This window comes from Nicotiana sylvestris, chromosome 5 (genome assembly GCF_000393655.2).
Source record: "Nicotiana sylvestris chromosome 5, ASM39365v2, whole genome shotgun sequence".
NCBI lineage: Eukaryota > Viridiplantae > Streptophyta > Magnoliopsida > Solanales > Solanaceae > Nicotiana > Nicotiana sylvestris.
The window spans coordinates 6,733,085-6,748,215 of record NC_091061.1 but is presented as its reverse complement, the minus strand read 5'-3'; the positions used below and the strand labels follow the sequence as shown (position 1 = coordinate 6,748,215).

At 35.1% G+C, this 15,131-nt stretch overlaps 1 protein-coding gene across 2 annotated transcripts; it reads right to left on the bottom strand.

The window, feature by feature from the left end:
• Window positions 1-7,808: 7,808 nt before the first annotated feature.
• Window positions 7,809-14,417, bottom strand: LOC104241455 (CBL-interacting serine/threonine-protein kinase 1-like). 2 transcript variants are annotated; one of them, XM_070174237.1, is made up of 13 exons: window positions 14,056-14,400; window positions 13,560-13,616; window positions 12,411-12,473; window positions 10,417-10,488; window positions 10,218-10,325; window positions 10,053-10,133; window positions 9,792-9,971; window positions 9,457-9,678; window positions 9,257-9,361; window positions 9,057-9,173; window positions 8,907-8,969; window positions 8,741-8,815; window positions 7,809-8,275 (listed from the first exon to the last, which is right to left on the bottom strand). In XM_070174237.1, the coding sequence occupies exons 1-13, from the start codon at window positions 14,260-14,262 to the stop codon at window positions 8,204-8,206; spliced, it is 1,422 nt and encodes a 473-aa protein (XP_070030338.1). In that variant the 5' UTR covers window positions 14,263-14,400; the 3' UTR covers window positions 7,809-8,203. The 2 variants fall into 2 exon arrangements, with proteins under 2 accessions (XP_070030338.1, XP_009794700.1); XM_009796398.2 differs by lacking the exon at window positions 13,560-13,616 and having other exon boundaries at window positions 14,056-14,417.
• Window positions 14,418-15,131: the final 714 nt, after the last annotated feature.

The following is a 15,131-nucleotide window of genomic DNA, read 5'->3' as shown; positions in this document are numbered from 1 at the left end:
TTAGAGGAATTAAAGCTATCACCTGCAATGTTGCAGTAGTGAGCAAAGCAGATACTATTTAATGAATCCGTAAGAGAAAAGTCATTTATCTGCTTACCATAGACAAAACATTGTGCAACAAATTTGCATTTGGCATAAACATTCTCAATTTTCTCATGAGCTATATATTCAAGTTGTGCCAACTTGAAGATATTCTTCTTTCTATTCATAATGAGCATTAAGAGATCAGACTACCATCCCTATTATATATTTTTGTAACGACCCGATCGGTCGTTTTGAGCTTTTGTACTTTGATCGCCAGTTCTCGGGCATGGCTTGCCCCGTATGATGTATTATGACTGATGTAGATCGATAGTTTTGGTTTTCAGGAAAATCGGAAGGAATTTGAAAGAACAGTCTCACATGAAAACTTTGAATTTGAAAGGTTTGACCAAGAGTTGACTTGTTTGTATATGATCTCGGATCGAAATTTTTATGATTTAGTTAGCTCCGTTAGGTGATTTATGACTTAGGAGCGCGATCGGAATGCATTTTGGAAGTTCGTGGAAGGATTTGGCTCGAATTGGCAAAGTTAGTATTTTGGCGAATTCCGGTTGATAGGTGAGATTTTGATCCGAGGGTCGGAATGGAATTCCGATAGTTGTTGTAGCTTCTTATTTCATTTGTGATGTGTGTGCAAAATTTCAGATTATTCGAACATCGATTGGTCGGGTTTTTGATCGAAAGTGTATTTCGGAAGTTTTTGGAAACTTAGGCTTGAATTCGATGAGTTTTGGGTAATTTGATGTTGTTTGAGGTATTTTGATGATTGGAACAAGATTGAATGATGTTATGAATTATGTTGGAATATTTGGTCGGGGTCCCATGAGGCTAGGATAAGTTTTGGAAGAGTTTTTGGAAGATTTTTGCCGTTTTGAGCATAAGCATGTAATGATCCAAAGGTCCATTTTTAGTTCTAGAGATCGAAATTTGATTTCGAGACTTCCAAAATTTCAATAATGAATTATAGGAGTGATTTGGAAAGTTTGGTCTAATTTCATCAAGTCGCGGTTGGGTTTTGACGCGAAACATGAGTTAATTGTTTAACGAGCGAAATGGATATCGCACTGAGCAAACGAGCTCCGAATTGAGTTTCGATTGAAGGACTATGTTCGTATCATTATTTGTGACTCATAATTGAATTCCGAGTTCGTATGGTGGAGTTAAGAGCCTTTTTAGTGAAAATAAATATTGCTGGTGCAGCAGGATCTGGTGCGCACCTTTAGCGACCAGATGTGGAACTTTTAGCGACGGGAATGGGTCTTTTAGCGACCCGAATCGGGTTATTAACGTTGTTCTGGTTTTTTTTGCTCATTTTCACGTTTTTCTGGTGAAAGAACACGGCTTGGGGCAATTTTTGAGCAAGAAATCATGGGAAATCTTGAGGTAAGTCACTTGTGATCATTTCTACTCCATAATATTGAATTATCATCGAATAATCCGACTAGATTACATGTTTTGAGGTGTAAATTGGGAATTTGGACCTAGGGATTTGAAAATAAGATTTGAAGATTTTGAGGCAGAATTGTTATCGGAATTTAGTAATTTTGGTATGGTTGGACTCGTGGTTGAATGGGTTGTCGGATTTTGTGAGTTTCGTCGAATTTCGAAGCGTGGGCCCGAGGGCTGGGTTTGAGCAATTTCGGGATTTTGATGTTAAATTGGATATTTTCGAGTGGGCTTCGCTCTCTTAGCATATTTTAATGATTATGTACTGATTGTGGCTAGATTTGGAGCATCCGGAGGTCGATTCGTGCGGGCAAGGCATCGCGGGCTAGAGTTTGGACCGGATCGAGGTGAGTAATGATTGTAAATGATGTTCTGAGGGTTTGAAACCCCGGATTGCACATCGTAGTGCTATATTGAGGTGAGACACACGATGGATGATGAGCGTGGGATCTTTTACTATTGGGGATTGCGACTTGGTCCGTCTCGATTGATGATTTTACCGCGTATTTGACTGAAACTTATTTGTTATCATCATGATTTGGGTTGATTGTCATATTTGGGCTTCGTGCCAATTATTTGAACCCTTCGGGGATTTTTATCACTATTTCCTCACTGTTTTGACTTATAACTTGAACTCAGTCCTATTGATATCTACTGTTTTACAAACTCAGCCACTTTTACTCAGATTTGAAACTTAAATGATATTTCTAAATGATGTTTTGGGCTGAGAACTACTGTTTTACTAATGCCCGAGGGGCTTGTGATAATTTTCGGACTGAGTGAGGTCGAGGGCCATATGTGAGGATATACCGAGTGATATGAGGTTGAGGGCCTGAGATACTTTATATGCCACGCGGTAGCTTGAGTGATATGAGGTCGAGGGCCTATGATACTTTATACGCCACGCGGTGGCTTGAGTGATGTGAGGCCGAGTGATATGAGGCCGAGGGCCTATGATACTTTATATGCCACGCGATGGCTTGAGTGATGTGAGGATATGCTGAGTGATGATGCCACAAGGTGGCTTGATATAGCGCTTGGGCCGTAAGGGGCCCCTCTGGAGTCTGCACACCCACAGTGAGCGCGGGTACCCATTGTTCTGAGTGATTGATACTATGCCCGAGGGGCTGATATGAGTGATTGCGAGGTAGTCCGAGGGGCTGATACTATTCTGAGAGTGAGCCCGGAGGGCTGTTACTGTTCTGATATTGAGCCCGAGGGGTTGGCACTGTTCTGATATTGAGCCCGAGGTGTTGGCACTGTTCTGATATTGAGCCCGAAGGGCTGGTTCTGTTGATATTATGCTCGAGGGGCAGTTTGTTGTACATGTTTTGTCCGAGGGGTTGTTTACATTTCTATCATTTTTGTTACTCACTTGTAAACTACTTGCTTTTCTTGTTGGAAAAAGGGATTTTCACTTGATTTCTCACTGCCTTACTGATTAAAGTGATTTTACTGCCTTACTGTTTAGGTGATTTTTTGCCTTTAGTCTTTATTTATATTATTATTCACTGAGTCGGAGTACTCACATTACTCCCTGCACCTTGTGTGCAAATGCAGGTATTTATACACCCGGTAGCGAGTTTTTAGCTGATCAGAGGCAGAGTTATCGGAGTTTAGCGAGGTGGCTGCCGACGTTCGCAACACCGCTTTTCTCCCTTTTGTTCATTATTCCTATTTTGTATAATTTGACCTTGTAGTTATATTTACACCCTAATAGATGCTCGTGACTTGTGACACCCCGGTTTGGGCTGTGTCGGGATGGTTTCTACTGTTGTTATTGTATTTTCGCAAATTATGGTTACTATATCTTGTCTTAGAACTATTTATGATATTTAACAGTTTAAAAGAGGTGTTCTGTTTTGGTTTGGCTGGCCTTGTCTTCACGAGAGGCGCCATCACGACCGAGTTCAGGGATTTAGGTCGTGACAATTTTCTAATAAAATTCATTGTAAGTAATATTGCATACCTAGTATGAATCAATGAATGTGAAATGATGGTTGGCAATCCATATTCGTGCAACTCCACAATTTAACTGAAGTGATTGACTGCAAATATGGATAAATAATTTAACAAATAAAAGTATTTCCCTATGATTAAAAAAAAAGTTATAACAGGATATGTCAAAGTAAATTAAATTTAGAAGAATATTTACCTCATCCAATTTTTTGTTTGTCTGTAGTATGACCAACTATATACTGAGTATGTACATTGAACTTGTTGTTGGTGCTGCTCATTTTATACTTATTAAAAACTTCTATTCTCCAAATTTCTAAAAACTTCTTTATACACTACATTTGTAGCTTCATTTGATAATTTCCCATCTTCATCATAACATATGATCTTCAACCCTTTTCTACTTGTTACTCTTGAGAGTGCAACATATAATTGTCCATGATAAAAATAGACTTCTTAAAAAATAATCCCACATTAGATAATGACTGATCTTGACTTTTATTGATGGTCATGGGAGAAACTGAATTACCAAATAGCTCAGAATGCACCACATAATTGAAGGCACCAATGATGAATGATGATTGTTAGAAGATTTATAATGACAGAGAAACACAAGATGTTAAAAGTGAGAGCAATTAAAAAAAATAACACATGCTAGAAGATGATAGAAAAAGAAATTTGTCAACAAAATAGAATTCAGCAAAGAATTCACTACATCGACCACGTTGGTGTGTATGTATTTCTGTGATATGTTTGAACTGACACTAAAAAGATAGAAAACAAATAAGGCAAAGTAAAATGAAACTGAAAAAAAATGAGAGAAACTGAATTACCAAATAACTCAGTATTGTCAAATTCTTGGGGATTTGACAGCTCCTCATAAGTTTTGAATTTGAAAATACACATGTTAAAATGTGGATCATGTAATTAGTCAACGATGGTCTTATGTGTGAACATCAACTTAAACTTGTGGTCTTTGGTCTTCAGCTTCATATTATTTGGATGTACCACAAAATTCTTCATGATGTACAAACCCATTTCCTTAATTTCTTGTTTGAACCTTTGGATAAAAGACATATCAATACTTGCGTGAATGTGGTCGCCCTACAAAAAATAATTCAATTAATTAAAATGACAAAGTTATTCTGTATATGACTGTAATATACGTGCGCATATGTAAAAAATGATAAATAGAAAGTGAGTATAAAGTTTTAAACAATACCTTTTCATCCGTCAGAACAATTTCAATTGAAAAGGGGTTGTCAGGCCTATCGCGATCCGGATTTTTCCAAGGCCTAACAATACGAACCTTTAACTTCCAATTCATTGACTTGCTGTTAATTTCACTAACGAAATTGATTTCAGCCGCCATTATATCCTGAAATAGACAGAGGAATTTGTAAATATAAGTAGAAACTAAAACTGCACAAAATATCTGTTAAAGGAATACAATTCCATCATGGAATAAAGATTGTTCATGAAATACAAATCATACAAATTACCTCTTTTAGTCTAGAATTGTTGTTTGATATGCACGCGATAGAGAAAGAACAAAACTATGTAAAAGTAGAACTGATTTGATAAAAATGTGAAATCACGTTGCTGGAATCTTGGGCAGAAGAGTTCGTGGGTAAGGAGTTGATATCGTGGTGAGACGTCGTGGGATTGTGGTGCCGAATTTGGAGGATGAAATTTTTAGGGCAAAAGATAAAAATAGCTCAGTATTGTCAAATTCTTGGGGATTTGACAATTCCTCGTAGGTTTTAAATTTGAAAATACACATGTTAACATGTGGATCATGTAATTCGTCAACGGTGGTCTTATGCGTGAACATCAACTTAAACTTGTGGTCTTTGGTCTTCAGCTTCATATTATTTGGACAAACCACAAAATTTTTCATGATGTACAAACTCATTTCCTTAATTTCTTGTTTGAACCTTTGTATAAAAGACCTGCCAATACTTGCGTGAATGTGGTCGCCCTACAAAAAAACTCAATTAGTTAAAATGACAAAGTTATTCCGTATATGACTGTAATACACTTACGTAACAACAACAACAACAACCCAGTATAATCCCACTTAGTGGGATCTGGGGAGGGTAGTGTGTATGCAGACCTTACCCTACCCTGGGGTAGAGAGGCTGTTTCCAAATAGAACCCCGGCATCCTTCCCTCCAAGAACTTCCCACCTTGCTCTTGGGGAGACTCGAACTCACAACCTCTTGGTTGGAAGTGGAGGTTACTTACACATATGTAAAAAATGATAAATAGAAAGTGAGTATAAAGTTTTAAACATTACCTTTTCATCCGTCAGAACAATTTCAATTGAAAAGGGGTTGTCAGGCCTATCACGATCTGAATTTTTCCAAAGCCTAACAATACGAACCTTTAACTTCCAATTCATTGACTTGCTATTAATTTCACTAACGAAATTGATTTCAGCTGCCATTATATCCTGAAATAGACAGAGGAATTTGTAAATATAAATAGAAACTAAAACTGCACAAAATATCTGTTAAAGAAATACAATTCCATCATGGAATAAAGATTGTTCATGAAATACAAATCATACAAATTACCTCTTGTAGTCTAGAATTGTTGTTTGATATGCACGCGATGGAGAAAGAACAAAACTATATACTGTAAAAATAGAACTGATTTGATAAAAATGTGAAATCATGTTGCTGGAATCTTGGGCAGAAGAGTTCGTGGGTAAGTAGTTGATATCGTCGTGAGACGTCGTGGGATTAAGGTGCCGAATTTGGAGGATGAAATTTTTAGGGCAAAAGATAAAAATAGCGTTCTCAATCGCCGTTCTTATTTCAAAATGTATCTATACCTATTTCATAGGAAAAATGTATCTATACCTATTTAATAGGAATGACTGTTTTTTGGGCAAAAAACATAGAAAGTACATGCTTCTTCTATAGGAATGACTTTTCTTTTCAAACTATATACGTAGAAACTGGTTCTTTTTTAAAAAAAAGCTTCTTTTTAAAAAAATATAGAATACCTAATTAAGTGTTTTTAAATTATTAATGACTTTTCTTTTCAAATTATATACATATAAACTGCTTCTTATTTTAAAAAACTTCTTTTTTAAAAAATATAGAATACCTAATTAATTGTTTTTAAATTCAAAATTTAAAAAAGGAAACTAATTTTACCTAACTTTAACTAATTTGTCCTAAAATAGACACATGACATTTTATATGTGGAACACTTGGCAAATTTGTAGAGCTAACTTTTTTCCTTTTAAGTAAAATAAAATATAGATAGATATTAGAAATCATTAATTCTATTTCAGCAAACTTAGAGTTTACTGTTTAATAAAGTTTCTAGGATAAATTGTTTAACAAACTAACCAGAGATCATACATCTCCTCTTTCATCACATGAGTTGACATTTTGAGAATAATTGGAGAAAGAGACTCCTATTGTGCAACGTCTCTTTTTATTTATTTATTTATTTTATCTAAATTAAAAAGAGATAAAGAGAAGTAGGTATAATTTAGGACAGAGTTACCTTTGAGGGTTAGTAGTGAAATAATTAGGATTCGTTCACCCTTAATTAGAAGTCTCGGGTTCGAACTCTGGAATGAAAATTCTTGGCAAGGAGCGTTTCCCTTTAATGGGCCTTACACGATGCATATCAGGATGAAATTCAAAAATAGCCAGGTTTACAAGTGGTGATTGAAAAATAGCCACAATTTTAAAAGTAATCGAAAATTAACCACTTTTCATGTAAAGATAAATCTGAACAAAAACACTGTTCAAAATCCGAAAATATTCCAGCATAATACACTGGAATTTCATTATAATATACTAGCCCAGAATATAATATACTGGTCCAGAATAATATGCTGGAAGTTCATACATATATGCTCCAATCTCCAATATATTATGGTGGAACTTTATGTGTGTTGGAGTTCCAATATAATATGCTGGAAGTTCATACATAGGTGCCAGTATATTATGCCGGAACTTTCCGCGTTGCAGCAAAATAGTGGCTATTTTTCAATGACCTTGCAAACGCTGGCTATTTTTTAATTACCAGCCCGAAAACTGGCTAGCCCGTACTATTTTTACTGCATACCAAGATTAGTCAGGGCCCCAAAAGCGGATATCGCACACCGAATATAAAAGAAAAATAATAATTTTTAATGACTTAGTGAGATATCCACAAGTCAATCTTGTAATTTCACAAACTCAAGTTCTAACCATCCAACATGTACAGCTAGATCATAGTTAAATATAACGATAATTGTACTGATATATGAATTTACTTGTACAAGAGCTGTAAAGCAAAGATGAGTATTGCAAAATGCACAAGTAAGAAGAGACATCTGGTTGGAGACTTCAAAATCCCTGTAAAGAGCAAGCTCCAAATAATATATACTACAGATAACAGAATACAGATTTAGATGAATGTATACTAATTGATAAGGCGATTATCGCCATGTTCCAAGAGCAAGCTCCTCTAAATAATAGATACTATAGAATACAGATTTACCTTAATGTACTAATTTATAAGGCGACTAACGCCGTGTTTCTTACTGTACACTTAATCAAATCAATGGTATTTGCCATTTAATCTCATGCTATATCGCTCGCAGAAACTGATGAATCAAACGACTAGGCTCCAAGGAGTGTGCTTATTGCTCAACAACTCCTCTCGCCACTCGACTCCTCTAAATATAGAAGAGGAGAAAAGAACAAAAGAATGGATTTAATCGCCACTGCGAAATGGTCCACAGCTTTCAATATACATCAGTAGCTATGAGCTCCTGGCTTTGCTGAACACCTAAATCACTCGATATCCTATTACACAACTGCAAGATATAAGCATGATTTAGTTAGTTTAGCAGGTTTGGAGGGATTGCAGGTTGCAAATGTATTCAAGAGGCGTCAACCGATACCCTTTCGTAAGAAAATTACATTATGTAGCTAGGTAGTTTTTATTTAATGTATAAAAGGGCAGCCCGGTGCACTAAGCTCCCGCTATGCGCGGGGTCCGGAGAAGGGACGGACCACAAGGGTCTATTGTAAGCAGCCTTACCCTGCATTTTTGCAAGAGGCTGCTTTCACGGCTCGAATCCGTGACCTCCTGATCACATGGCAATAACTTTACCAGTTATGCTAAGGGTCCCCTTCTCGTTTTTTTAATGTATATATACTATATACTGACACTCTTTGGCTTCTTCATATATTTACTTCTTTATATTTTGACCCCTCTTAGTGAAAATCTGGCTCCGCTACTGGTTGCAATAGTATAGATGAGGGTGTTTGAGATATACCTGTCTATATACTGTTGAATCCCCTGAAGACTTTCGTAACTCTACAACATACAACGATGGGCTAATCTCAAAAACCTGCAATTTATGCATTGGAATAATTATGCTTCTTTTTCTCTCTTTCTGCAATGGAAAATAAGGGGAGTAGAATGTTGTTTTCGTCAATTACCTCAGCGACTACTGAGAGATTAGCCGCGCTCTTTTGGCTTTTGTGGTCTTGCATCACTTTCAACTGCAATATGCAAAGATACAAATGTTAAAAGAGATGTATCACTAGTGCATGTCAAATACAGGTAGATAGACCGGCATTGATACTAACCCTTCCATTTTTTTTCTGGACATGAAATCCCATTTGTGTTACCATAGTCTCAATCCGCTCCAGCAACTGCTTTGGAGAGAGACTGGATGTAAATCTGATCTTCCTCTCAGAAACATCCTACAATAATTCAAATAAGAAATAAGTCTCGGTTTAAATATTTGTTCCTCGCATAATATGGTAAAAATGAAAAGTAGACTTACCTCTTTCTCGAAAAATCCAGAAAGATCCAGACATGACGACATCCCTATTAGCTCGAAAGCATTTAGCACACAAGGGGATTCTGGATCTCTTTGCGCATCAAGTGGCTGTGCCGAGGATATTAAAAACCAATCAGTCATTAATGATAAAAGGATTAAAATGCTAGACATAAACCAATTAGTCAAGGGTCTAAAGTTCATACTGCTTCTTGTACTGATAAGACTTGATTATCCGTTGATGCATGATCGCCTTCCAAATCTTCTTCGTCGGGATTTACAGGAGTGTAGTCTTGTTTGAACCATTTATCTTCTTTGATTTCTTCCATCGTTATACGAGTATGTGGGTTGGGATCAAGAATCCTCTTTATGAGGTTCTTTGCTCCCGCGGATAGCCATTTTGGTATATGAACATCCCCCTTAACTATCTGATTAATGTCCCTCCAAATAATATTAATAGTATTAGCTCCAGAAAATGACATATAAATGAGCTCCACACAGAAAAAAAAAGTTTAAAAGGAGAAAGAAGAGGAAGTCTTACCTTTTGATAAAGTACTGCAAGATTTCTATCGTCAAATGGTAAATAACCGGTGAGAATGACATATAAGATGACACCACACGACCAAGTATCTGATGCCGCGCCATCATATCCTCTATTAGAAAGAATTTCAGGGGCGACATAGTTGGGACTACCGCAAGTTGTATGCAACAAACCATCGTCCTATAGTTAAGCAAGAAATCTCATTAAGCTTGAGGAAAAGTATTCACGTATCCAATAACGAGAAGATGTTATATTCCATACCCTAAAATGTTGGGGTAAAGCACTGAGTCCAAAGTCCGTAATTTTTATGTTCCCTTTTGAATCAATGAGAACATTTTCTAGCTGCATTTCAAAAATAGCAAATGTTATTTGACAGAACATGCGACAACTTGTAATGTTTGTGTGCTACATTATATAATTAGTTACCTTGAGGTCTCTGTGGAAGACACCTTTTTCGTGACAGTAACTAACGCCGTCAATCAATTGTTGAAAGAGTTTTCTACCTTGTGCCTCTTTGAGTTTCCCTTTGGACACCTATGAATAAGAATTACAAATAAAGGTTAAAATTCCAGATTTGAGACGTTAATATGCAGAAACACAAGTTAAAATCGCCAAAGTTACTTACGATTCTGTCAAATAATTCACCACCATTCACGTATTCCAGCACCATATAAATCTTGCTTTTGCTCGCTAAGACCTGCTTAAATATAATACTTTCATGTTAGATATGCATCTTAGTAAAATACTAATATGAACTCAATACAAGGTAACAGATGAACAAAGCAAATACATACATACTATAGATACAAAGATAGTAGATGAAATTGTGATTAAAATATCTGAGAATAGAGTGACAAAATTCAAAATGAAGTTTCATCATATATTTACAAACAAGGTGAACTGCTAAATCTTAACCGGTGATTATTAAGTCTGCGTTACAGAATCTTATCATTATATGTTCATTTAAACTATGTTATTCATGGAACTAATACTCCCTCTATTTCGATTCAGGTGTCTTACTTTCTAGGTGTCTTACTTTCTTGTTTCGTCTGTTTCAAAAAGAACGTCTCTTTTTTAAGATCACAAGATTTAAAAGTCTTCCTTACTTTTCTTAAACTCTATACGCAGTCAAACAGACGTAAAAATTGAAACAAATGGAGTACTAAGTAACACTTTTATGCCAAATGTTTGGGCTCGACAACATTCCCCAGGCAGTCTTTTAAATGTCAACATTTTAGTCATATCTAAATGTTTGGTTATTATTATTATTATATTATTATTATTATCAAAAATAATAATAATAATAATAATATAGTAAACTTTTGTTGTTGTTGTTATTATTGTTACTGTTGCTATTCTTATTGTTAATCACTTGACACCGTTGTACTTGTTGTTATTATTATTGTCGTTGTTGTCATTTTTGACACACTGAGACGGCACTTGACAAGCAACATGAAATCGTCACAGACATTACATCTTGTCCAAGTTCTCCAAGGAAGAAAAACTATTATTGACAGGAACCTAATTTAATTAGATTGAGTAGTTACTTCATGGTTTGAACTGAGATCAAGAAATTTTGGTCTACCACGGCAGAATAACTTAATTTTAACAGCAAGAGACTATTTCCTACTTGTACACTACAAGTCCAAGAAAAAAAACAAAACAGTGTTTGTCACCTAAGTTTTTTTTTTTTTTAATGTCATTGGCTAGATCCAATGGCTAACTGTGGTCCCAGACAAAAGTGGGTCCCATCCATATGCAATATACAACCACAAAATTCAATGATTTGACACTTATGGTTATGGACTAAACAGTCCTCATATTTATTTGTACAGTTGAAAAAATCTTAATTATGTGGGGAGTGGAAATGGCTCCCCAATTATTGTTTTCCACCAACCAAAAAATGAATTATCACAATCAACCTTAACTTTATAGATTGACTAATATTAAAATTCAGCAAATTTTGTCCAATTAATTTTGTGAATAGATAAAAATAAAAAAGAGACTAACGAGGGTTATAGTTGAGTGGTAAGTACTCCTTCATCCTTAATTAGAAGTTTCGAGGTTCGAATCTTCGATAAGAGTCGTCTTTATTAGAAAGTGTTTTACCCCTAATATAGAATTTTCTGACGCGAATCCGGGTTTAATCGGCCCAAATGTAGGTACCAGACACAGGGTTGGGGGCCAAATATTTTAAAAAAACACAAAAAAGACAACAAAATAGAAGAAGAAAGAAACGAATCTTTAAGACGTGCAAGAATGAGCATCACTTGATCTTTGTTTGAAGCACAGACAAATTGTATAATACTCATTGTTTATGAATAATAAAAAGGAATATATGTAATTAATATTTATAATTAACTTTATATACTTAATCTCTTGGTGCAGCTAATTTATCTTTACAAAAATACAAATTGTTTCTTTTCAATATCTAACTTTGGGTATATTCGAATTTTTTTTGGTTCAAAAGATAATATATTATAATAATTATAATAATAATAATAATAATAATAATAATAATATTCAGGGTATTGAAAGAAGGCAAAAGAACAGACATGAAAACAGAAAAAGACAAGTTCAACTAGTATTAAAAAAAGAAGAAAAAAGGGACATATGTACCTCGTATAATCTGACCACGTTAGGATGTTTGAGGAGTTTTAATGTTCCTATCTCCCTTTTAATCTGCAATATTACACATTAAATAAAAATATAAGCTTATTGATAATTAGCAAGAAAACTATATCACGCAGACTCCTCAAAATATTGTCGCACTCGTATTAAATCCTTCAAAAATATACTACTTCGACATGGACCACATGATATTTTCGGCAGGGGCAGAACTAGAGTGTCAGGAACAGGTTCGGTCGAACCCAGTATTTTTTGTTTGAACCATGTATCTTAAAAAATTGATTAAATATGTATAGATTATAAATTTAGAATAACACAAAACGATTAGAATTCCGAACCTATAAATTTTTAAAATTATTATTCCATTTCTGATATTCGAAAAGTCCGAGCAACACAACAGGAAAGCAGGAAAGGTTCAATCAAATGAATAAACGATTGACTCGTAGAATTTAAATTGACAATTGAATTGAAATTGTACAATTTTGATTATTCAACTGTCGTCAACTTGGACTGCTAATTAATTGTCTAATTAGAGAATTTGGAACCACTAAAATTAATTAACCAAGTATCCCTTTTTGGAGCAGAAGATTTGGTTGGAAATATAGTGGAAGATGACAATACCAAATGACTAACCTCCAAGTAATTAAGGGCGTGTTTGGTAGGAAGAAAACGGTTTTCCTCATAAGATATTATCTCATTATCCAAAACTCTCTAAATTAAAAAATATTTCAAATTGGACTTATCGACGAAGAAAGTCAATTTTTCCCCATTTCAATAAAATTATTTTTCAAAAAAATATTTTTTGGTTTTCGGTCGCCAAAAATGACAAATTTTCTTATTTTTCTTTATACCAAATACACCCTTTATGATTTTAAATAGATGGATTTAACTTTTAAGATATTTAGCATACTTTAAAACTACGAATTCAATTTTAATATTTATAAAATTAAAATAGCTTTTTACTATATATTTATATTCTATCTCGAAAATACTAAACACATTAAATATAGGCTGCATTATTTTCAAGCCCAAGCCATGGACTGCGGGTAGAGGGGGAGTATTAACCACGGATTCGGATGAACCTAAAATCCCACGAGTGGGGTTTGGGGAGGGTATTGTACACGCAAATTGTACCCTTACCCGGCGGAGTAGAGAGGTTGTTTCCGATAGATCCTCAGCAAATAATATGAGTCCAACCTACCGGATGAAACCAATAACTTTTGTTTAAATCTTATGTTTATATTTATAAAATTCATAAAATATTTAATAGCGAAATCAGTAATTAAAATCCGATAACAAATGAAGAACTCATAAACTTCAAATCCTAACTATACGTCGAAGACAGGATTTGGTCATAGAAAGAAGAAGATCTACGTTTCAGTAACTCTTTTAGTAACAGAAAGACCACCACCACAACAACAAAAAAAATCAGTAAAATCTCACAAGTGAGGTTTGTGAGAGGGTACTGTGCTGTACGCAGTACCTTACCTCTACCCTTCCGAAAGATCCTCGGCTCAAGAATTAACAGAAAGACCAATAACAACAACAATGACCCAATAAAATAGATGAATTTCAATTAAAAAAACAAATAATTCAAAACAGCAAAAGAAAAATGGGAGAGAAAAATCAGACGAACCTGATCAGTAGACCTAAGGTCAATAATCCGATCTTTATCCAAAATCTTAATAGCAAAAGATTGACCAGATTCAATATGTTTAGCGTATTTCACTTTACCAAAATTGCCTTCGCCTAAAGTTTTTCCAATTTCGTATTTCCCTAATCGCATTTCCTTTTTTCCTCCACCTTGCCTTATTTCCTCCTCTTGCTGCTGTACTATTACCATTCCCCTATTCGGATTTTTCAAAAAATTTAAAAAAAAAATAAGAAAGTTTAAAAAATTGTTGAAATTTTCAGTTTCGGATTTTTGCTCTGTAATCTGTTGCGTAGAGATGGAGTTGAAGAGAAGAGAAGATCAGCAGGTTTCGTGTTTCTTTGATTCCTTTCTATGTTTGGTTTGGTGTTTATATACAAGTGGAGTAGTAATACATATATTTAATTAATAAAAATAATAAAAGTGGGGCCTGTTACTTTCCTTGTCTGGACTTTTTTTTTCTTTTTTTTTTTTTTTTCGGGTTTTCATTCGGTGTCCGGTATTGCGTTGGGGCTCGACTAAGTCTGAATTTATGCCGGAAAGTCCACATTAGATGGTTTTTCACCCGATACCCGGTAAGTCATTGGGACCTGATTAAATCTGGATTTTTACCGGAAAGTTTTACATTAGGGTAAAACGTTTTTCCCACCCTTGGGGCCCGATTAAATACGAATTTGTGCTAGGAAGTCCCATATTGGGTGGTCTCCCATCTGATGTCCGGTACCTCATTGGGGCCCGACTTAATTCGGATTTGCGCAGGAAAGTCCTATATTAGGGTAAATCGTTCTCTAACAAAGACCACTCATTGAGGATTAAATACGAATTTGTGCCGAAAAATCCCACATAAGGTGGTCTCTTATCCGATGTTTGATACTCATTGGGGTCGGGGCCGACTAAATTTGGATTAAAGTCTTATACATTGGGGTAAATCGTTCCCTAACAAATGTGACTGTTTGTCTATGGCTCGAACTCGAAATGTCTAATTTAGAACGAAGTACTTACTATTCCACGCAACCCATGTTGGTTGTCTGGACCTATCTTGTTTATTCATTAATTAATAA

Bases quoted from the DNA above. Each gene is read 5' to 3' on its own strand.
- LOC104241455 (XM_070174237.1), bottom strand. From the start codon at position 14,262: ATGGTAATAGTACAGCAGCAAGAGGAGGAAATAAGGCAAGGTGGAGGA. The intron at 8,816-8,906 runs GTAATTGACGAA...CATAAATTGCAG, and splicing joins ATCTCTCAGTAGTCGCTGAG to GTTTTTGAGATTAGCCCATC. The intron at 8,276-8,740 runs GTATATCTCAAA...TATATCTTGCAG, and splicing joins ATTCAACAGTATATAGACAG to TTGTGTAATAGGATATCGAG.